Source organism: Pleurodeles waltl, chromosome 3_1 (assembly GCF_031143425.1).
Source record: "Pleurodeles waltl isolate 20211129_DDA chromosome 3_1, aPleWal1.hap1.20221129, whole genome shotgun sequence".
Classification (NCBI taxonomy): domain Eukaryota; kingdom Metazoa; phylum Chordata; class Amphibia; order Caudata; family Salamandridae; genus Pleurodeles; species Pleurodeles waltl.
This window is the reverse complement of record NC_090440.1, coordinates 1,962,685,844-1,962,710,816: the sequence shown is the minus strand read 5'-3', so window position 1 is coordinate 1,962,710,816 and position 24,973 is coordinate 1,962,685,844. Positions and strand designations below refer to the sequence as shown.

Here is a 24,973-nt window from a genome sequence, read left to right as displayed (position 1 = left end):
ACTCGTTTGGTAGGTTTCCGTAGGTGCCGGCTGAGCAAGAGGCCAAAATACACAGGTAGCCACTTTGCAAAAAACATCTCTGTTCTCTTTGAGAAAATGTGATGTGTCCACTTTGTGTTTAGGGGCATTTCCTGCCGTGGGCACTAGGCCTACCCACACAAGTGAGGTACCATTTTTATCGGGACACTTGGGGGAATGCAGGGTGAAAGGAAATTTGTGGCTCCTCTCAGATTGCAGAGCTCTCTGTCACCGAAATGTGAGGAAAACGTGTTTTTTTAGCCAAATTTTGAGGTTTGCAAAGGATTCTGGGTAACAGCACCTTGTGAGAGCCCCACAAGTCACCCCATCCTGGATTCCCCTACGTCTCTAGTTTAAAAAAATGCACAGGTATGGCAGGTTTCCCTAGGTGCCGGCTGAGCTAGAGGCTAAAATCCACAGGTAGGCACTTTGGAAAAAACACCTCTGTTTTCTTTGGGAACATGTGATGTGTCCACGTTGTGTTTTGGGGCATTTTCTGTCACGGGCGCAAGGCATACCCACACAAGTGAGGTAACATTTTTATCTGGAGACTTGAGAGAACGCTGGGTGGAAGGAAATTTGTGGCTCCTCTCAGATTCCAGAACTTTCTGTCACTGAAATGTGAGGAAAAAGTGTTTTTTAGCCAAATTTTGAGGTTTGCAAAGGATTCTGGGTAACAGAACCTGGTGAGAGCCCCACAAGTCACCTCATCTTGGCTTTCCCTAGGTCTCTAGTTTTCAAAAATGCACTGGTTTGGTAGGTTTCCGTAGGTGCCGGCTGAGCAAGAGGCCAAAATCCACAGGTAGGCACTTTGGAAAAAACACCTCTGTTTTCTTTGGGAAAATGTGATGTGTCCACGTTGTGTTTTGGGTCATTTCCTGTCTCAGGCGCTAGGCCTACCCACACAAGTGAGGTACCATTTTTATCGAGAGACTTGGGGGAACATAGAAAAGCAAAACAAGTGTTATTGCCCCTTGTCTTCCTCTACATTCTTTCCTTCTAAATATAAGAGAGTGTGTAAAAAATACTTCTATTTGAGAAATGCCCTGTAATTCATATGCTAGTATGGGCACCCCCGGAATTCAGAGATGTGAAAATAACCACTACTCCTCAACACCTTATCTTGTGCCCATTTTGGAAATACAAAGGTTTTCTTGATACCTATTTTTCACTTTTTATATTTCAGCAAATGAATTGCTGTATACCCGGTATAGAATGAAAACCCACTGCAGGGTGCAGCTCATTTATTGGCTCTGGGTACCTAGGGTTCTTGATGAACCTACAAGCCCTATATATCCCCACAACCAGAAGAGTCCAGCAGACATAACGATATATTGCTTTAAAAAATCTGGCATCGCAGGAAAAAGTTACAGAGTAAAACATAAAGGAAAATGGCTGTTGTTCTCAGCTCAATTTCAATATTTTTTCATTTCAGCTGTTATTTTCAGTAGAAAAAACTTGCAGGAGCTACACAAACGAACCTTTGCTGAATTCAGAATTTTGTTTATGTTTCAAAAATATTTAGCTTTCCGGGAGCCAGCATTGGTTTCACACCCATTTCTGTCACTAACTGGAAGGAGGCTAAAAGCACAAAAAATAGTAAAAATGGGGTATGTCTCAGAAAAATGCCAAAATTGTGTTGAAAATGTGGTTTTCTGATTCAAGTCTGCCTTTTCCTGAAAACTGGGAAGCTGGTGATTTTTGCACCGCAAACCCTTTGTTGATGCCATTTTCAGAGGAAAAACCACAAGCCTTCTTCGGCAGCCCTTTTTTCCAATTAAAAAAAAAAGAATTGGTCCTCCAGGGGAAACCACAAACTCTGGGTACCTTTAGAATCCCTAGGATGTTGGAAAAAAAAGGACGCAAATTTGGCATGGATAGCCTATGTGCACAAAAAGTTATGAAGGCCTAAGCACGAACTATCCCAAATAGCCAAAAAAAGGGCTCAGCACTGGGGGGGGGAAACGGCCCAGCAGCTAAGAGGTTATTAACCATCCTTTGTTGTTGTTGTTTTAGAATTAACCATCCTTCACTTTCTGATTCTTTACAGATCATGGCTGATACTAGGCAGGAGAATAGAGGGAGTAGGCATTGTAAATATTTGGCTGTTGGCTTAGGTATTGCATGTGTGATTTTGATTGTGGTTGTGATTGTGGGTATGACACAAATGGATAAGAGTGGGACTAACAATGCTTCAGTTTCTGAAACTGCAACTGTAGTAACAGCTTTGGAGAGGTTTGAGCTGGATGAGAGATACTTACATGAGGGAACTAACGCAAAAGGGGAACTTTCCTCAAATGTTTTCTATCGCTCGCTGAGTGAGTATGTTGAGACAATGGATGCGAAGGATTGCTTTGTGTGTACACAGATTTCTACTTCTGTACAAGAGGGGGTTACCTATCATAGTTTACCCCTTACTTATGGGATAAGTTGTAGTCTGTTAGTAACAAGGTTTTACAACCAAGAAGAGATTCAATACTTCTACTCTAACCACGATTTAGTGTTTTCTTATGTGCCTATAATAGAGGATTTGAGTGATGTAGCTAGATACTATAGTATAAAGTTAGTTAAGGGATTCTTTGAGCCAACATTGACAATTAGTACATCTTATGCTCACCGCAATAATTTGACATGCTTGCTTACAGCTGTAGAGAAGAGCTTTTTAGATCACACAGATGATAGAAGGAGGGCGTTAAAGGGTAAATTAGAAAAAGGATTACAGCAGCAAGCCTTTGCTAGTAATGAAGCTTATGGTGCAATTAGAGAGCAGGGGAAATTATCTTTAGACACATTACACATAGGGAAGCTTTGCATATCTAGGCCGAAATCATATTATGACAATGTGTTTGTGGGAATGAGTGAATGTAAGCATGTGTTTGTGTTTCAGAGTAAATGGACATTCATGTTAAATGGACAGGATCCAGGCGATTCCTGGGATTTACTATATCTGTGGGCTTAATGCTTATTACCATCTTCCAAAGGGATGGTATGGGACATGTTATTTGGGGATAGTTTTCCCAAAGATATACCAACTTGATGACTTGAAGAAGTTTCCAAGATTGTCTGAATTACATCGTACTAGACAGAAAAGAGAGACTGCTGCTGGTGTAGTGGGTAACATATTTGGGGCGATAATTCCTCAGTGGGAGTTATTTTGAACTAAATAAAGATTCGAAAGTTGTCTACTATTGTGGATAACATGCTGACAAATTTTTCAGGAGCTATACTCCTAATGGATACTGAACTTGCTGCGGAGAGGGCTATGACTCTTCAAAATAGGCTTGCTAAAATGGCAGAGTTTGAGGATGCTTAATGAGCGTAATTGTTGTGCATATATACCAGATAATAGAAATGAGATTAAAAGTATGCTTACTAACTTGACTACGGATAGTACAGACTTGAAGGAATTGAAAGAACCTGGTGTTTGGGAAAAGGTTGGAAAGGGTTTTACTTCAGTGGAGAATTGGCTTAGCAACATTTGGCATGGGATATTGTCTAAAATAATACAGAGGATACTGATTGTTATAGCTTGTCTATTTGGATTATGGGGTGGCATGTAAAATTAGTAAAAGAATAAAATTAAATAGGTCTAAAAATAATAAGAGGAGGGAAGAAAAAGAAAGGAAAAAATTGTTTAGGGAAAAATCAAAGGGGAAGCCAATACTTGAAGAGATTGAAATGACAGAATTTTAACTGACGTACAATTTGTGGGGAAAGGTTTTGTGTGATGACAAGAGTCATCAGAGGAGGGATTGTTGGAGTGTGTAGTTTTAAAAGCAATATTAATCCGAAGCTTGAAATATAAAGTGTGATAAAGCTGCATAGAAAAATAATGTACGCGTCTAAAATGTGCCCACGGGGAGTGGCTACCAATGTATACGAAGACTAATGAAAAGGCTTATTAATGATGAAATATTATGCAATAACGTTTTAATTTGTACTAATAAATCATACTTTAGGTTATATGTTAAGAGTTTGCTTTATTAAACAGAAAGGGCTTTAATTTAGCAAGGGTTTGGGCCTAGCTTCCTGGCCTCATATTTGAATTGCTTTGTCTAACATGTATTGTGCTGTTTTTCCTGAAGGACACAAAGCTGTACTTTTCCAGAAGTTATGTGTGTGTGTAACCGTAGTAAATTCTTTCTCATGAGAACTGACTTGCTCAAGGCGATGTTCTTGCTAAATGCAACAGTGTAATTCGTAACAGGTGCAAGGTTAACTTTCCTAGGCGAAGACAATGAAGACACTGACTGGAGTGCAAAGTGTAACATTTGCTACCTGACATTCCAACCATTGAAGACGTCAATAACCTGGACCAATACGTGACATGAGAACTGCAAATTGAGGAAAATTCTAGCAGGGGACTTACCTTGCGATTGGACAGAGATACTGTTGCACCAAATATTATCCAATAAGGAATTAGGGAATAGTTAGACAGTTTGGATTTAACGGCGTGACCCAAGGAGAAAACGGGACATTTCTGCCAGAGACATTTTGCCATTCTGCCATAGACATTGCCATTTATTCTTTTGCCATGAGACTTTTGCTAAAGACGTTTGCCAGTTGCCATACTTTAGTTTAGTTGTCCTGTCACCTTATCTTCTCCTCCATCTGAGGGAAGAAATCCGTTGCTGATGAACTGATGTCCTGAGGATGAAGACTGATGCTGCTTGCTGATCCGTTGGATTGGTAACTATCTGATGCAAATTGTAATTGTCTGTTTGCCTTTTCTTTCTAGGTACCAACTGCTATTTTGATAGAGGCCTTAGTTTAGATGTTTTCTAAATTTGTGTTCACTAAAATGTTTTGCATGAGCCCAACATGCTAATGCTAATTTGAGGTTAGTTAAGGTGTTCACTAATATCCGATGCGAATAGACTAATGACTGAGTTCTTGCTTTGTTGAAGCACGTACTAATGAGACTCTGCTAAGTTGATATATATTAATGATGTGCTTAAATTCTGAATGATCATAATCTATGCATTGATTAAGTTGTGTTCCAATTGCCAAACAATAGTGGTTTTGATGTGTTTATTGCTACTGAGATTAATAAACATGATATTAGATTGTAACAAATAGGGAAATAAATATCCTAACACTAAATTAAACTGGTGTGGTTATTCATGACTGAAAGGTCAGGGTGTGTTCGTTTATTGATTCTTATTGATTGCTTATTGATTAGTGATTGTTCTTATTGATTGTTTTATTGATCTATTGATTTATGATGCCAAGGAAATATTTCGTACTGGGAAGTCTCCAAACGCGGTCCCAAGGTTTATCGACCTAAACGTGTCTCCTTGTAAGTTTACTTATTAAGGCTCTGATGCGCTAACACATCTAGGGCATGCTTTCAAGATGGGCCACGGCTTGGTGGATTAAAGACCTACTGTTGGTATATTTAATTAATCTGCAATGCAAATACTCGATCTTGATGGGAGCTGACTCAGACTTTCGTCCTTCTAAAGAGCAGTGGGTTAATGATTATACCTGGTATTTAAATGCTTTAAACAATCATGTCTGTGGTGAAAGCTATGTGAATTACAATTATCATAATCATTAGCATAGTAAATCGCCAGTAATTGCCTTGTGGTTGGTGTCCCTTTTTTTGGCCACTTGCACTTTTGAAAGCATTCGCCTACTTTCAGTTACCATCGTAGGTGTCGTAACCCGGTATGATGGCTGAGTGAGTGGTGACGCAGTGAGTTGTGAAGCTGTAAAATGTGATACAAGTAGAATCATCTGGGTGCCCAGCGGTGGTTATCAATTCCAGACAGAAGCTCTGACGCGAGGAAGTGAGCTCCTGCTGCGATGTGCTATGCATCACGTTATGTTGGAACTTTCACTAGAATAAACACTGACATCAGAGTGACGCCAAGGGCTTAGTCGCATGTGCCTCTGCATGCCACCAGAGGGACAGGGGCAGGTGTTTGCTGTGTCAGTGGTGCTGTTCTATTAAGAGTATCTCCCCACCTGTCGTTTTTCATCTTAGTTGAGGTGGTGAAGTCTGTACAATACCTTATAGAAAAAGCTCTACTGATGGGATACGAATCCACCTTTAGGTGACAAGAAGCATAACCAGTGGTAGCAGCACCCTGATGAAGGGGATGGGTGGGGGCGGAAGCCTCATGGTGGACACGTGCAGTGGTGAGACAAACCCTTCCCGTGGCTACAGGATTCTTGGTGAATGTGACACAGACTCTTTGAGACTCGAAGAAGCTTGCTGGGGGTGACAAGGAGCTTTCAGGGGTGAGAAGAGGCAGGTAGGATGGTGTGTAAACTTCTCAAAGAGTCATCCCGTGCCATTTGTGAGGCACTGTAGCTATGTCCTGGACACAGATTAGTAATGAATCACAGCTATAAGTGCCTTTTCATACTTCCAGTGTTGGTTTGGACCACTACTGTCAAGGAAGGAGCTTTGATCAAGAAGAAAACTCCTATGTGACCCTCTGCACGTGATGCAGTTTTCTGTATGTGCGAGGTAGGTGAGTTCAGTGTAAGGGTTCCTGGTATGAGTTTTTTCCTCCCTGTTGCTGAGAAACGTCACTTGTTGTCTTTATGTGTAGCCCAGGTGTGATGCAACTTAATTAGTGTTGTGTCTTCTTTTTGTTGCTGGATTTTTAAGGACCGAATGTTATGTATCCTGAGGTGCTTTAATGATGTAGTTCACTTCGATATTGTACACTGTGGCCCTCAATACAACCCTGGCAGTCATGAGACATGAGCAGCGCTAGCCTCCAGATTACGAGTCCCCTTTCCACCAGCCTTTGTATGGCGGTCAACTGCCATGCAAAGGCTGGCGGCTGCCCATGCACTTTGCATGGGCAGTGCAGGGGCCCCCCTGGACAGCCCTGTCGAGCTTTTCATGGCACAATGGATTCTGTCGCACCCGACGCACCGCAACATTACCACCGGCTCGGCTCAGGCAGCCAGGAGCCTGCACCTTTAGTGCTTGTCTAGCTCCTGGCTGCCTGACTGGAAAATAAAGGGTCAGGCTGACCTTTTCTCAAACTGACAGACACTCGTTACGTGGCAGAAAGGTGATGGGGCATGGCCCCTCTGTCCATTTAGATTGGCTGTGGCTTAGAGCATATTTGGGAAACCACAGATTGGATTGAATTCTGGCATGCGGGGACAGACTGGAAAGGACATATGGGGTTGAGAGTGGGTGTGGCCAGGAGACAGCATTCTGTATCTGCTTTTTAAAAAAAAGTGTTTGGGGGATGCAAGAGAAGCTCAAAAATTGATACAGATTGGTTTCAAGATGTAAGCTATAGTCATTGTCATTGTCAGTTTTATTGTTCAGTTAATTAAAACCATTACAATGAAAACAAAGTACACTATCTTAAAGTAAAAATGTGGCCACATTAAAATACCAATATATTGGGCCCTCTATACAAAAGGGGCTAGGAGTGTTTGTACAAGTTAACATGACCGCTCCCCGTCCCCCTTCCCTTCTTAATGGCGACTGCAGCACTGTGAGTGGGCAGCTGCACTGACCTCCTGGTCAGCGTCTGCTGCCCTCTCCAGCTCCTCTGGCTGCTGCTGCCTCTGTCTTTTCTGGGACGAACTGAGAGTCTCCTGACTCTCAGTTCGAGGCCCTCCTCTACCCGCAGGCTCATCTCTGTGCCTCATCCCTGGTGGTCTAGTTGCCATCACAAGTAAGTATTTCCTTTTCTTTTATTTCTCTCTGTCGCTCTTTCACTCTTACGTTTTCTGGCTTTTGTTCTATCATCCCTCATTTTTCTCTATTTATTTTTCCTTACTCCCCTCTTTCTTCTGCCTCCCTCCCCCGCGAAGCACCTTTCCCGCCCTCCTGCCTCCAGCTGACCACTGTCCCGCCTTCTCCCCTTCTTAATGGTGGCTGCACGCAATTGGCACGCTGCTGGGGCGCCAAAGGCACGCCAAAGGAAAGCCCGTCTACACCTGTCTGTGCCTGGACTGCGCCCAGAACCCTAGATCTCCGTTAAACCACCCCCTGGACTGCCTCCGTTACGACTCCAAGACCCTCCTCTGCCTCAATACTGGACGTCTCAACAACTGCTGCACCATCTCCGCCATGGAAACCCATGGACCTTTCAACTGCAGGAACTGCAACTTCAGTGCCAGCCTCAACAAACCAAAGGTACTTTCTGCACACAAAGATACCAACAACGTCCAGAACCCCATCAACTGCCTGCTCCTGAACATCCGCCCCTCCACAAACATGCCACCGAACTCTGGGACCTGATCGACACCACCCAACCGGACAAGACCTGGACCAACCACACCTCTGGTCCAGACATCGCCGTTCCCGATGGTTACAGCATCCGAAGCAGGGGCAAGGGTTGCAGCATCCCGCCCAGACCGAGGACTCGCCATCGTACACAATTGCTCACTACATGTCAAGACCGCCCAAGAAGAACACTGCACCACCATGGAACACCTTCACTTCCTGGTCAACCCAAACCACAACTCCTCCATTCCTTGGCCCCCGTCCAGCTTTCATAGATGACATCGTAGACATCTCTAACCCCGAGGCCCTGGCATCAGTCGACTACCTCCTCTTTGGCGACATGAACTTCGAGGACCTCACCGACCCAAACACCACCGTTCTACTCGTCAACCTCGCCACCCTTGGCCTCAAACAGCTGGTCTCCACACCCACACTCATCGCAGGACACACACTGGACCCCATCTTCACCTCAAGCAACCGGTTCACCATTGAGAACATCTCCACCCCAGACTGGACTGACCAGCGCTGCATACACTTCACAATCACCTCACCCAGCAGCTGCACTCGCACCTCCATGACCCCCCACAGGGAATGGAACTAAATCACCAACGAGCAACTCACCTCATAGCTCGCCAAATCCCTCCCTCCCTCCTCTGACGACACCAACACAGCACCGCGCAATCTCAAACCATGGATCAACGAATGCGCCGACACTCTGGCCTCTCTCTGGCTGACATCGGCCAAATGCATACCTAAGAAAGCCAGCTGGTTCACCACCGAACTCCAAGTATCAAAGCGTACCTGCAGACGTTTAGAGAAAAACTGGAGGAATAGCCAATCCAGCGAAGACCTTGCCTCATTCAGAGCTGCAACCGCTGCTCACTGTTGAAAAATCAAGAAAGCAAGGAAGGGCGCACTCTGGGAGTGCATCAACTCCTCGGCACACAACTCTAAGGAACTCTTGTCAGTCACCAATGAGTTCACAGAGCCGCCATCCGAAGCCACAAGCATCCCCCATCAAAGGACCTCTGCGACAAACTTGCCCCCTTTTTTCACCAGAAGATCCAAGACATTTACAACAGCTTCCTCGCGGAAAATCCACAGCTGGTCCATGCTCACCACAGAGGAAACCGCCAACATCATGAATGGCACCCACTCCAGAGCACCCTCGGACCCCTGCCCGCACCACATATACATCAGAGCCAGCACATCCATCGTCCCCGAGCTTCGTAACACAGTCAACTGCTCCAACAGCACAGGCACCTTCCCCGAGGACTGGAAACATGCCAAAATACGCTGTCTCCTGAAGAAATCTTTGGCCGACCCATCAGAGCAAAAAACGTTCCGGACCATCTCACTGCTACCCTACCCCACCAAAGTACTAGAGAAAGCAATCAACGCACAACTACGGAATTTCATCTAGGCCAACAGCTCCCTGGACAGCTCCCAGTCTGGCCTCCGCAGCAATCACAGCATGGAGACAGCACTCCTGGCAGCTACCAACGACATCCGATTACTCCTAGACCACAGCCATATCGCAGCACTCATACTCCTCAACCTCTCAGCAGCATTTGACACGGTCTCCCACAGCACTCTGCGTACCAGACTCCATGACATAGGAATCCGCGGAAGAGCATTGGAATGGATCCACTCCTTCCTCTCCGGGAGGAGGCAGAGGCTCAGACTCCCGTCCTACACTTCCAGAATCAAAGGGGTCAACTGCGAAGTTCCCCAAGGATCCTCAGAGTCCCACACTGTTCAGCGTATACATGGCCCCTCTTGCTGCCATCGTGAGAAGCCACGGTATGAACATCACGTCATATGCCTATGACACACAACTCATCATTTCCCTCACTGAAGACCCAGACACAGCCAAAAGGAACTTTCACTCAGGAATGGAAGCCGTTGCCACCTGCATGAGAGAAAGCTGCCTCAAGCTCAACTCCGACAAGACGGAGCTCATCATGTTTGGAAATGCCACCTCAGCTTGGGACGACTTCTGGTGGCCCACATCCCTCAGCACCCCCACTGCACTGATCGAGCATGCCTGCAACTTAGGAATCATCCTTGACTCCTCCCTCTCCATGACCCCCCAGGTAAACTGTGTCGCCTCCTCCTGCTGGCACACACTCCGCAAACTTCAGAAGATCTTCAGATGGATCCCAGCACACTGTCGCAGGACAGTCACCCACACCTTGGTCACTAGCATGCTGGACTACAGCAACGCCCTCTATGCCAGCACCTCAACTAGGAACATCAAAAAACTTCAAGTCATCCAGAACGCCGCCGCAGACTAATTCTGGACCTCCCTCCCTGAGAACACATCTCGCAACACCTGAGGACCCTCTACTGGCTATCGGTTGCGAAGCGAATCACCTGCAAGCTTCTCACCCACACATACAAGGCCATACACAACCCAGGACCTGAAACACCACGTCTTCTTTCACACCCCCAACAGATCCCTCCACTCCGGCCAGATGGCCCTGGCCACCGTCCCTCACATCCACAAAACCACCGCAGGAGGACGATCTTTCACCTACACTGCAGCAAAGAGCTGGAACAACCTCCCCCTGCACCTCAGACAAAGCCCGTCACTCACCATCTTCAGGAAGAACCTCAAGATGTGGCTCTTTGGATAAGCCACCTTCCCCTCCCCCAGCGCCTTGAGACCCTCATGGATGAGTATGTGTGCTTTACAAATATTGATTGATTGATTGACTGATAAAAGATATGGCTGTGGCAAGTAGGAGTCATTTAAAACTGGCACTACTGATGGTGATTTAACAGTCAATAAGTCTTGCTCTCTTGAGATTTCCTTTGTTCTTCTATTGATTCTTCTATTGATTGTTGTTTTCCAAGTTTAGAACGAAACAGTTTCTGCCAGCTGGATGGAATCTCCCATTTCAAATGACTTCAGTGCATTATTTAGTTGCATGTACCAGGAATTACCAGGAGTATCAAAGATGAATCTCAAGTGGTATTTTAATGACAGCGTATTTGCCATACTAAGCCTAATGTAGTATTTCAGGATAGAAGCTTGGCAATCGTACTTCTGCAACACAAGACCCAGTTCCAATCTTAACCTGGCATGATAGACATATTTTAGTTGTTGTAGAATTTTTTGGTATGCCCTACAGTGTGCTTGTTCTACGGTGGCTTCTAGAGATCCAGGATATGCCCAGTTACCATACTGCAGGACCAGAAGTAGAGTCGCCTTTGTTGCCCTCAGTATTGGGGCTGCTGATGCGCTTCTTAGTTGATTGTTCAGTTGGGCAATCCCGTATGTAACTGCAGCAGCTTTAGTTCTAATTGCGATTTTCTGTTTCCCTGCCAGGTTATTTTCACTGAACCACGCTCTAAGGTAGTTGTACTTCCTGGCTGTGCCAATGACTTCCAAGTTGCCAGGTTATGATCTTTTTGTTTTTATACCTTCTGAAAATAAGGATCTTTGAATTTTCTTGGTTTACTTGAAGCTGGTTGGCTGTATTAAATGTGTTCAGTGCATTTAGTGCCCGCTGTAAGCCAGATTTTGTGCAGTCCATTATCATAATGTCGTTGACGTATTGTATGATTTGAAGCTTTGTGGAGTCCATCTTTGGTGGGACCAGACTGCTAGCCTCCAAATGTTTCCCTAGATCAGCTGTTTACTAACTGAACAGCAGGGGGCCAGGACGCAGAGTTGCTTTAGGTCTCTATTAGTATCTACTTTCCGAGTCATTGTGGCAGGACCAGTTGTTACTCAAACCTATATGTGTGTACAGTGAAGTGATTGGTCTTAAGAACTGTGTGGGGATACCCCATGCTATCAGCTTCCTCCATAGGGTGATCTACCTTATTGAAAGCCGCACTTTAATCCACAAAGCAGCAGAATAACGGCAGTTGACTATTTTTGGCCACTTGCTGCTGCAAGTATGAGAGAACCACAATGTTATCCACTGTTGAGGCCCCGGATCTGAAGCCAGAATAAAAGAAAGGCAGGATTTTACACTCCTTGACCCAGGCCTCCAGCTCATCCAGCAATATGCGGGCATAAAGTTTTGCCTCCACATTCAGGAGAGCTATTAAACAATAGTTTGTGGCTACTGTAAGATCCCCCTTTTTGTGAATTGGACAGAAAATGGACCCTCTCCAGGAGTCCGGGACTGAAGCCGACTGAAATGCACTATTAAAAAGCAGGGACAGCCTCTTTGCCCAGTCCAACAGGGAACATTTAAATAAGGAAGCTGGCAGGCCATTTGGACCTGGGGCGCCATCCTTCCTTATACTCTTTATGACATTTTCTATCTTTCTGATGGAGATGTAATCAAATTCTGCACATTTTGCTAATCTACTTTGATCTCTGGGCTTTCTTCTGGGCTTTCATCTGCCTCCGAGGAGTGTTCTTCATAGGGGATGTATTCTGGATCATCTCAGACCTATTGCTGATCTTGCCAAAATTCAACTGGGTGGCCATGTTCAAGTTTGTGACGTGAGTGATCCATGCTGCCTCTGAAACGCCATTCGCCCTTGGAACATTACCACTATTTAATGTGTTTACATACTCACAAAAACGGGTGTGGTTTGAGTACTTTAGTAGATGAAATAAGGTTACCCATTCTTTTTTATGTCTTGCCTCCTTGCTTTTCCATATTTATTTCTTAAGAGTTCTTCTATTATTTGCTATCTGAGCTACAGTGCCATTTGTGGGCTTTTGTTTGTGAATTCACTGAGCTCTATGAAGCATCTGTCTTGCCCTGACAACTGCTTTGTCTAGTTGTGGTGCTGCACTTCTCGATGAGGCTAGTCGCATTGGGTAGGCACTCAGAAGTTTCCTTTGTAGGAAAGATATGAGATCATCCACTGACTTCTCCCACCTTTCAACATTCAGGTAAGGTTCCAGGAGATGGGTTTTTAGCCAAGAGTCTATTCGAGTTGAGTATTCAGGTCACCATTTTATTCTTCTTACTAGATGCACCTTCGCTGTACCCATTGATGCCCCTACCATAGTGACCTTTTATGATGGTTGGACTTGAAGGTCTATGATGCGTTTAAACAGGTTGTGGTCGCTTTCCACCCTTTCAGTTATTTCAGGGTCAGCCTTTCTGACAAAAACACATGAGCCCTCATTATGACCCTGGCGGGCTTATGACCGCCAGGGTCACGGTAGCGGTTTCACCACCGACGGGCTGGCGGTGAAGACTGCCACATTATGAGTGTGGCGGGTTGGACCTTTACAGGGTCATTCCCCAGACTTTTTGCTTTTGCCTCCTTATTTTTCTGACCTTTGTTGGCTGACGTTTTGACTCTGAGCACTTTTTCACTGCTAACCAGTGCTAAAGTGCATGTGCTCTCTCTTACAAATTTGGTATGATTGGATTATACCTGATTGGCATATTTAATTTACCTATAAGTCCCTTGTAAAGTGGTATCCCTATACCCAGGGCCTGTAAATTAAATGCCACTAGTGGGCCTGCAGCGCTGCTTGCACCACCCACTGAAGTAGTCTGTCAAACCTATCTAAGGCCTGCTAGCGCAGAGCCTGTGTGCACAGTTTTCTGCCACAGGGACCTGGCATCTCAATTTACTTGCCAGGCCCAGAACTCCCCTTTTACTACATGTAAGTCACCCCTAAGGTACGCCCTAGCTAGCCCTTTGGGCAGGGTGCCATGTATGTAGAAAGCAGGACATGTGCCATGTTGCATGGCCTGTCCTGGTAGTGACAAACAGCCTAACTTGGTGTCTCACTGCTGTGAGTGCTGCCTCCTCATAGGATTGCATTGGAGATGCCCTGCCTTATGTGCAAGGGGTATTGTCTGATTTATGAGGGGTAGCGTAGGCATGTGTGGTATGGTTGTGACAGTGGTAAGAAATGCTGCTTACTGGTGTAGGTGTATTTTTTATTACTATCACAGAAATGCCACTTCTAGAAAGTGCGTATTTATCTGTGCTTATAACTTTGGTGTTTTGCAGCTTGTCTCCAATCAACTTCTGGGCAGACCGACAGTTGGGGCTTTGTGCATACTTCTCAGACAGCCTGACTACAGGGAGGGTGGAGGTGACACAGAGGTGCATCTACATATTGTAAAGCCTTCCTGGGCTGAGAGAAGGGAGAGGCGGGGCACACCTGCATTTGTAAAGACTGTGTCCTGGCCTCACACAATAGGGTTGTTAACCCCCCACTGATGTTAGGAGCCTGTGTTGAAAGGAAAGAGGGGGCACTCCCAGAACCAGTTGTAACTGGCTGGAACCTCCTCTCCCTACCATTGGGAAACACTGTAAGAACTGACTATAAGTACATGGGAATTTTCCCCACAATTAAAACATTCTTGGAACTGGAAACTGGGCACAGAACGCTGATGAATAAACTCACAAGGAAACCACCTTGGACTGCTGCTGTAGTGCTGACCTGTGACCTGCCTGGTCACTAGGAGGAACTGCCACCATCTGCATCCCTTGTGCTGGTCTGTAGTTGGGCCCACCAGCCCTGTGCTCCCTTTGACTCCTGATTGCTCCCAGGGGGAGGGTGCTGTGCCCCTGACCGCTGCACTGATCTCTCCAGCGTTTTCTTAGCGCTTTGGAAAAGCGCTCTTCTCTTGAAACTGCTGGAAAATATCACTGCCGCAGCCCGGCCTTTAAATTTGCCCTGAACGCTCTAAAAAGCGCTTTACCTTTGCCCCAGGACACCGACGCAGCCCGGGGCTCAAAACTTATTTCAGCGCATTGGAAGCGCTTGATTTATTCCCCAAAAATCCATGTCGCAGCCCGGGTTGCTGGGCTCTACCCAGTGCGAGATCCGCGCTACTGCAAGTGCCCCCGGGGCATGAAGATACTTCAACTGGAGCCGGCGCACTCTTAGCGGCACCCCCGGGGCAAGGACCGCTCCCAGGAGCGCCCCCCCCGGGCACCAGCCGCCTCCTCTCTCCCTGGAAGCGTCCCGGCGGCCAGGACCAGCTCCCAAACACTTGCGCACCGCTTCAGGTGCACACGAGTGCCTCCTCGGACTCCCGGAGGGGTCCGAGCTCCCCCAGAAGCCACATGCAGGACGCGGGGAAGGCGCGGGGAGCGCCCCTTCTCCGGTCCCTGCCCAAGGAGCAGGACGCTCCTGAAATTTGGTAATTTCCCTCCACATCAGCATCAGGAAGGGAGACCTCGCCGGAGGTCCCTTCCCGTTTTTCATCACACAATTGTTGCTGGGCCACGCCCAGCCCCCACCCCACAGACAGGGTTTGAGGAGGCCGAGGCAGGCCCCCACCACGAGGGAGGCCCCCTGTTTGCGCACAGGAGCGCCGGGGGCCCCCATGCTCGACTTTAGGCACTGGAAGTGCCTCTTCAAGCAGAGAACAGGTACTCTTTACAATAGGAAATCTAAGCTCTAGGAGCCTAATACAGACTTACAGATGTTTGCTATTTCTTACCTATTTACTGGTTATACATATATGTGCTAATGTTCCTTTTCTAGGCATCTCTAGCTGATATGTATTTATATGACTTGTGGTATATTCTCTAAAGTTCCTTTTAGGGGTATTTAGGAATTGTTCATGACAAGTGCATATACCTTTTACTATACTTCCTGACTACTGCTTATGTTGCAGGATCCTGAGTACTTACGTGTTCTAATGTGACAACTGCATATTCCTGCAGAGTATTAGTAACTTGTGTAACATTCTGACAACTGCTAAGGTAGCAGGATAATATTCACGTCTGATGTCGGTCTAATTATGTTTTGTGCAATACAGATTATTTTTACATAGCTCAGTGTTGTGTTTACTTTGTGGTGTATATTTTGTGTCACGTTTGTTGTGTGTTGTGCAAACGCTTTACACATTGCCTCCAGGTTAAGCCTGACCGCTTGTGCCAAGCTACCAAGGGGGTGAGCAGGGGTTATCTTGGACGTGTAACTCCCTAGCCCTGACTAGAGTGGGTAGGTTCTGCCTGGCTGAGGTGCATACCCTAGCCAACCAGAAACCCCATTTCTAACACCCTCATTATAACCCTGGCGGGCTTATGACTGCCAGGGTCACGGTGGCGGTTTCACCACCGACGGGCTGGTGGTGAAGACTGCCACATTATGAGTGTGGCGGGCTGGCCTCTGCCAACCCGCCACATCCCTAATTGTACCACTAGGGCGGTTGGACACACCAGGACGGAGATGAGTATCTCCAACCCGGCGGTCCAGTGCTCACTGTGCCACTGGATTCAAGCTAGCCTGACTGATGAAGGGTGATACCCTGAAACCGGTCTCAGGATGCTTGTTTCAGGCCCAGGGAGGACCTGGCCTGGCAGTGCGGGCTGGACTGTTCCCATGGGGAACAGGGTCAAGACTGATTTGCATATGGCTGGGTCCAAACTGGGGTGGCAGGGTGAGCAAAAGAACGATGGATTAAACCACGATCTGTGACTGGGGTGAGTGTGAAAAATCTCAACATCCCGTCCATCATCCTTTTGTGTTGCTAAAGTTGCCAGCAAGCCTTGGCAACTGCAAAACATGCGGTGCACGGGGGTACTGACTTGCGTGGGAAGGCAAGCTCTTACCGCCACCAAACTTGGACAGTAGAACAACAGGACTGTCGGGTCCACTTCAGTCCACCACCCGTGATGCAGGATCCACGCAACTCATCAGTAGAGGGGACCCACGCAGCCAGTCGTTGATGCAGAGAGGTGCCTGCTGAAGCAGGGGAGTGACTCCTTCACACCAAGGGAGATTCCTTTGTTCTTCTGGTGCAGGCTGAAGATAGGCTGTCCTCTGAGGATGCACAACCGGGAAACAGTTGCAGTTTCTAGCAGGAGCTGAAGATACAATGTTACAGAAGTTGTCTTTGCTTCTTTGTTGCAGTTTGTAGAGTTTCCGGAGGGTCCCGATGCAGTTTCTTTGGTAAGAAGGTGAAGTAAAGGATGCAGAGGATTCCTGCTGGAGTTTTGCAATCTGAATCTGAAGAACTACCTAAGAGAGATACCCTACATATCCCTGAAAGGGGGATTGGTCATCTTAACAGGTAAGCACCTATCAGGGGAGGGCTCTGATGTCGGCTGCTGGCACTGGCCACTTAGATGCTTCAAGAGCTCCCTACCAACTTGGAATCCAAGATGGCAAAGCCCAGGGACCCTCTCGAGGAGCTCTGAGCACCACCCCTGGGGTGGTGATGGACAGGGGAGTGTTCCCTCCCCTTTCCTTTGTCCAGTTTCGTGCCAGAGAAGGGACTGGGGGTTCGTGAACTGGTGTAGGCTGGATTATGCAAGGAGGGCACCAAATGTGCCCTTCAAAGCATTTTCAGTGGCTTGCGGAGGCTGCCCCTCACAAGCCTGTAACACCTATTTCCAAAGGGAGAGGGTGTAACACCCCCTCCCAAAGGAAATCCTTTGTTCTGCCTTCCTGGGATTGAGCTGCTCAAGCAGCAGGAAGGCAGAAACCTGTCTGATAGGTGGTATCAGCTTGGGATGCTGGAAAACATCAGAAGGCTGGAATGGCACTCCTGGGGGTCCTCTATGGAGCTCCCAAAGTGCATGGAATCATACAACCAATTTTGAAAAAGCATTAGGGTATAAATCCAACATGTTTGATACCAAACATGCCTATGTTCAGTGTTACCATTATGTAGCTGAACATAGGTAGTGACCTATGTCCAGTACACACGTAAAATGGCGTCCCCGCACTCACAAAGTTCGAGAAAATGGTCCTGGAGGTCGTGGGGGCACCTCTGCTAGTGCAGGGGTCCCCTCACACACAGGTACTCTGCACCCTGCCCTCAGGGCTGAAGGGTCTGCTATAGGGCTGACTTATGAGAGACCTGGTGCAGTGTACATGGCAGTGAAAGGGTGCATGCACCTTTTCGCGCAGGCTGCAATGGCAGCCCTGCAGAAGCCTTTGCATGGGCTCCCTATGGGTGGCAAAAGAAATGCTGCAGCCCGTAGGGGTCCGCTGGAACCCCAATGCCCTGGGGACCTAGGTACCATGTACTAGGGACTAATAAGAGGACACCAGGATGCCAATTTTGGGTGAAATACTGGGTTGCCAGTATGCAGTGACAAAAGTTAGAGGAGAGAGAGCATAATCACTGGGGTCCTGATTAGCAGGATCCCAGTGCACACAGTCAAGCACACTGACATCAGGCAGAAAATGGGGGTAACCATGGCAAAAAGGAGGGAACTTTCCTACACTGTGCCTCTGTGATACTTCCACGGCCTGCTCTGGAGCCACTACCCCCTCCCGCGGAGACTACCGGCGGTGATTGTGGCCCGGCCAGAGCTGTAAACCATGAGCTGAAATCTTGGTTGGGGGGTGGGGATGACGAAGGGTCGCAATACCGGTCTACCTCAGGCACCACCACGACCCGGTCTCTGTGTGGCTCCGCATGGCTGAGTGTGGCTCAGTGTGGCCCAGTGTGGCTAAGCGGTGGCCAGAAGCAGGCTCCTCCCCTTCTGCCTCAGAGCGTCATAGAGCATCTGGGTTCACTCGTAACTCCAGCTTAGCTATAGTCATGTCATGTTCCCCAATGCAAAAATTAAATGTCATGTACGGAGATTGGTGTAAGAAGACATGCTCTAGACCTGTCACCCCAGTGCCCAGTATTACAGTGGTGGAAACAATACTTGAACTGCAAAGTGGTCATTATTGTACGAGATTGTAGTTTTAGTTAGTGCTTAATTTGTTTTTAAAAATGTGCCAACGCTCTCATCAGGAGGCCACTGCAGGTTGTGCAACCCATTGCCCCTGATATGCTGCTAATGATAGTAGCAAAACACAACTACTAACGATCACACGCCTACAAATGTGACAATTTGGACTGTGCCAGACCCCCAAAGCTATAAGAATGGCTCGGGAGGCAGGTAAAAATAATTTTTAAAGCATACTGAATTAATAATTAACTGTTGTTGTGGTCATCCCTTAATTAGCCAGAAAGCACCACCTTGTGGCAGACTGTCATAAGTGCCGGTGTTGACAATTAAGTGCTGGTGCCAAGCACCAGAAACCACCGGCTCAAGTTAAGCAACGGTTTTGCTAAGAAAAACAATAGTTGGAAATGCATCATAAACAGAAAGCATGATATTGTTTGACCAGGAAATTGTCCTTCAAAAAGCCACTATTACAGTTGTGAAAGTGGATATTAGTTTGTATGCTGGAGTTCCAAATGACAGGATATCCACTTGCAGTGTCAAATCCATATCGGAGGGGTAGTGAAAATTACATCACAGACACTCTAAGGCTCAATAATTTCACAAGAAGTGGCCTCACATAATCATGTCTTCCTCAATGGTGCTGCAAGGCGGGACATTACTGAGCCACTTACCCAGATGAAATCAGAGGAAATGGAGAAAAATCAAGCAATGCTTATGGAACTAATAGGCAGCATCATAAATGACCAGAATCATATAAAAGGTAGGCATAGAATTTGGAAGTGGGAGCACCGTGTTCAGTGGATCAACCCCTCCTGACTTCTACATGAAGCCCACAGAATAAGTTACAATCATATAGAATGCCAGGCTGGTTTCAGCAGAAGGGGTAATGACAGAAGTGTCAATATTTCCATCATGAGGGGTTTAAGAGACTCCAAAGATGGCTAATCTCAACGTTGACAGGGGCTCTTCTTCATTTCTAATCTCAACATTGACAGGGATGCTACTTCACCCCATGGCGATATATTATGATGTCCATCATTTCTAATCTCAACATTGACAGGGGTGCTACTTCATCCCATGGCGATATATTATGACATCCATGAGAACTGCAATTGGAATGGAAACTTCATCTGGAAAGTAACATTCTGAAAATCAGGAGTCTAATAATTGAAATCATTCCTAGCCTGGGAATTACAGTGCAAGTGCCCAGGAATGCAAAGGTGATTGGGCTCTATCAATCCGAGACTACAACAATGTTACATTAGCATGTATTGTGAGTTACTAAAGGCGGGATTTTCGGTTCCAAACATCACAAGTAAAGGATTTCAACCAGAGAACAGACATACCTGTGAGATGAAGAGGTAGACACTGCCAACCATTGTCAGGATTTCACCTACAAAACGGAAGCCACCTTTTGCTGTTTTTTCTGCTGCGAACGGAGGCTGAGAAATACAAACAATTGTGTATTTTAGTAAATATCTGCAAAGAGATTCAACAGCTAGAAATAGAGAAAATAAAATAATTCACTTTTACTATAAATCAACCTTAGTGTGTTTGTCCAATTAGATTGTTTCTAGCACAATATGTTTTTGCTCATTTCAATATTGGGCTGCCATTTGTCAAGAGTTTATTTTATCGCACCATCAAGACAAACACTTCCAAAATTCTGTAAGTGGGAAGTTTGTAGCATAATTGATTTTCATCAAAACATATATCATTATCAGCACTCCATGGCAAATACTTTGAGAACGTATCATGCACATGTTTTAGCAACATGATTGCTAGCAACACAGGAGTGCATATATTTCAACTGATTATCTGTTGCTTTAATGAATTATTTCAGCTCTCAACGTAGAGAAAAGTTGTTAGACCTGGCATCTTTTGGCATGTTTCTCCTGTCTTTTTGCCTTCTGACCTCCAGTTTGTATGGTATGATGGACTCTGTTTTTGCTGGTGTCTTGTCGCTTCGCACTTTACCACTGCTGATCAGTGCTAAAGTGCAAGTGCTCCCTCTGTAAATTGTATTAGTGATTGGGTTATCCATGATTGGCACATTTGATTTACTGGGTAGTCCCTAGTAAAGTGCACCAGCGTTGCCCGGGGCCTGTAAGAAATGTTACTAGTGGGCCTGCAGCACTGATTGTGCCACCCACATGAGTAGCCTGTGAATATGTCTCAGACCTGCCACTGCTGGTGTCTTGTCGCTTCGCACTTTACCACTGCTGATCAGTGCTAAAGTGCAAGTGCTCCCTATGTAAATTGTATTAGTGATTGGGTTATCCATGATTGGCACATTTGATTTACTGGGTAGTCCCTAGTAAAGTGCACCAGCGGTGCCCAGGGCCTGTAAGAAATGTTACTAGTGGGCCTGCAGCACTGATTGTGCCACCCACATGAGTAGCCTGTGAATATGTCTCAGACCTGCCACTGCAGTGTCTGTGTGTGTAGTTTTAAACTGCCAATTCCACCTGGCAAGAGTATCCACTTGTCAGGCCCAAACCTTCCCTTTTTGTACATGTAAGGCACCCCTAAGGAAGGCCCTAGGTAGCCCCATGTGCAGGGTGAATGTATGTTCAAGTGTGACATGTACTGATGTGTTTTATATGTCCTAACAGTGGAATACTACCAAATTCATTTTTCACTGTTGCAAGGCCTAGCTCTCTCATAGGTTAACATGGGGGTAGCCCTTAAATACCTTTTTAGGTGCAGTTCCCCTTTGGGAGCAGATAGAGATTTGGAGTTTGGGGTCTCTGAACTCGCAAATTAAAAATAAATATTTTTGTAAAGTTGTTTTTTAAATTGTCTGTTTGAAAATGTGACTTTTAGAAAGTGGGCATTTTCTTGCTTAAACCATTCTCGGCTCTGCCTGCTTTTGTATTACACTTCTGGGTAAGACTGACAGTTGGGCTGTTGTGAATTCCCTCTAGACAGTGACACAAAGGGAGCTGGGGTGTAGCCTGCATATCCTGATGAGTCTCCTGGGCTAGAGTGGGGAGGGAGGAGCCAACACTTACACCTGAAAGGGCTGTGCCTGTCTGTCTCCAACCCTCTGGTGTGTGTGTGTGGCCAGGTCTGGGCAAAGTTAAATCTTGTCAACAACAGAGACTTTCCTTTGAAGTTTGCCTACTTCAAAGGCAGAAAGGGGTATAAGTAGTGGACCCAAAACCCCAGACTTTTAGAATACTTCTGGATCAAGAGGAACCTCTGCCAAGGAGAAGAGCTGAAGAGCTGGAGGAGGAGTACTGCACCTTTGCTGTGTGGGCTTTGCTGGGTTGGCCTGCAGTTGCTGCTTCTACCTTAAAGAGAGCAAAGACTGGACTTTGCTGTCTATCCTGCATGTGAAGTTTCTCCAAAGGCTTGGAGGAGTGCTTTCCTCTTGGTGGAAGTCTCAGGGATCTGAAATACTTCAGCTTCATCTGCCTACAGCACTGGGAACTGTGTTTTGTGCTGCAACAGAAAACATACTGCTGCGACGCAGTCAACAATGCCGCTGACTGCACTGTGACCTGACTACCCAAAACAGAGCCATGGTCTGACCGATGCTGCCACTTGATGCTCTCACCGAGCCACTGCTTGCACCGTGACCTGTGCGCCCTCATCACCTTGCTCACACTGCAGCCTTGGCATCCCCGACGATGCCGCTCCATGCTGACACCAATGCTGCTGCCTGCAACGTGGCCAGTGGACACCACTCGTGAGGTACACGAAGCACTGTCCCGTCCCGCACCGCAGCCCCGGTCCACCGACACTAGCACCATCGATTCCAGCATCATCAACAGACGCCCCTGTGTGCACTGCAACCTGTGAGCGCCACACGGAGCCCGCCCCATACTGCACTGCCACCTTGGGCCCACCGACGACAGCGCTCCAGCAATGATGACACTGCTGCCTGCACCATGACCTGGAGACACTGCACATCCACCACCCTGCTTCACACCGCAGCCCTGGTCTCACCGATGCCGCAGGATACTATCACTGAGATGCTGCCTGTACAATGACCTGTGGGCACTGCACGTCGCAACGTCCCTCTTCGCAGAGCAGCCCTGATGACATCCACGTCAGCGTTCCTGACTTTGTCATCAGCCTGGAGTTCGATCTACAATGCGTGTGACTTCAAGAGCCCGACGACCCCTGCATCGCCCTCCGGAACCGACGGCGGTGACATCAGTGATGCCGCACTCCAGATCTCATTGCGAGGATCACGACGCCCTACATTTCCAAGGTACTGCTTGCGCTTCTTCCTGACACTGTAGCTGGCCTGCGATGGCATGGCTGGTCTGAAGTGTTGGATTTGTTGTTAACAATTCCGTGATAGCCCCAGACAGAGCTACTGACTTTAAGGAACTGTATTTTTAGGTTAATTTTTACAAAATTCATTTTTCTTGTTTTGGTCTTGTTTTACATAGATAAATATACGCTATTTTCTAAAACTGGTGCGGTGTCCTTTTGTACTGGTTTCACTGTATTACTGTGTGTTATGTGCAAATGCTTTATACATTGCTTCTGAGATAAGCCTGACTACTTGTACCAAGCTACCAAAGGGGAGAGCAGGGGTTATCTGAGCTGGGTATCTCCCTTATCCTGACTAGAGTGAGGGTCTCTAATTGGACAGGGTGCAAATCGACTGCCAACTAGAGACCCCAGTTCTAACAAACATTTTAAACAACCACTCTTGTTAATAAGGCAGAACGTATGGGATGAATAAATTAAAACATCTACCAGGTGATTACAAAATTACAATCTTAAATAATTTCATATGACATTTCTGAAATGTAATAGTTATTTGTCACCTAAGTGTTGTAACTAAATCTAAAAGTATATTGTGTTTTTGAATAGGAAAGAATACAAAGAAAAATGAAAGATCCTGAAGCATACAGTAATTTGTAATCATGGAAACATGTGGGCTGATATTAAAACTTGTGGCATTACCCCATGCATGATTTAAGATTACAATGCAATTGAAAGAGTAAATGCAGATCCTAAATGTTTTGACTAGGCACAGGCATATTATATATGATCACTATAAATACAATAATGCAGCATTCATGTTTACATTAATGTTTACAATATCATAAAACTCTTGAAAGTGAATTTGAGCAAAATTATTTAAAAAGGCCAGTGTAACTGTAGTCGAAAAACAAACATCCTACCCTGTTTATACCCACGCAACCTTGAGACTTATTTCATGTTTCCTGTTCTGCAGAGACTACACTGGCACAAGACCTGGTTCCTGCTGAAACTCCAACCATCTGCTCGACCAAGAAGCACATTGAGTAATTACTGATCAGAGGTACCATCCACTGAATTAAAAATTATGCAATGGACGCAAGATGGCTCCTTATCAACCACACTTTTTTTACTAAGTGTTAGCAATGGTATAGTCGGTTTCCTATCAAGCTCAACATTACTTTCCCGATTACTTTAAAGCCCAATCAAGGGAGTTATGGGTGTGGGTATGATAAACATCTGAATGGAGAATCGCTTTACCTTTCCGGTGAGAGGCCTGTTATAAGCAACCACGGTGAAGATCAGCATGTAAAGAACGTGAAGCAAGAACTTAGTGTAGAATATAGGTCGCCCAAACGTTTCCCACTTTCTTTGAAGGAGTTCATTGATTGGCTCCAAAACAATCATTTTGTGTCGATTCTGGAGAGAGGAAAATAGATATTTAGTTAAGGTGGAATAACATTTAGGCATAAAGAACTTAGACCGATTTAAAATGTTGGATATAATTTGGGAGATATTTAGCTTAACTTGACTTTGTTTGGCTCAATCAACCTTGGCTTGTCTTGGCTTGGTTTGGCTTAACTTGGTTGACCTGGCTTGACATGACTTGGATTGCCTGGATTTAGCTGTCGTGACTTAGCTTGGCATGGTTGGCTGGCTTAGCTTGCCTTCACCTGGCGTTTTTTTGCTTAGATTGGGTTGCTATGGCCTTGACTGGCATATCTTTGGTTGGCCTTGGGATACCTTGGTTTGGCAGGCAGAACTTGTTCAAAATTTACCAGCTTGATTTCACTCAGTGCATTGTCCCTTTGACTTACTAATCATGTAAATCTTACTTTACAATAACTTCCTCAGGAAGTCTGTAATATGTTTAATTACAAAAATATCTCAGGAAATAATCCACTGAGAAACTCTGGTGTTCAT

The 24,973-nt window shown here is 46.1% G+C and overlaps 1 protein-coding gene across 1 annotated transcript in view; it reads right to left on the bottom strand.

Moving 5' to 3' along the window:
- Positions 1-24,973, bottom strand: part of LOC138285856 (transient receptor potential cation channel subfamily V member 1-like) — a 342,258-nt gene that overhangs the window by 113,965 nt on the left and 203,320 nt on the right. The window contains exons 9-10 of the mRNA XM_069226332.1: positions 24,311-24,469; positions 20,170-20,265 (exon numbers count right to left, since the gene is read on the bottom strand). Of these exons, the coding sequence (XP_069082433.1) occupies positions 20,170-20,265; positions 24,311-24,469 (255 nt within the window). The remainder of the gene's footprint in view (positions 1-20,169; positions 20,266-24,310; positions 24,470-24,973) is intronic.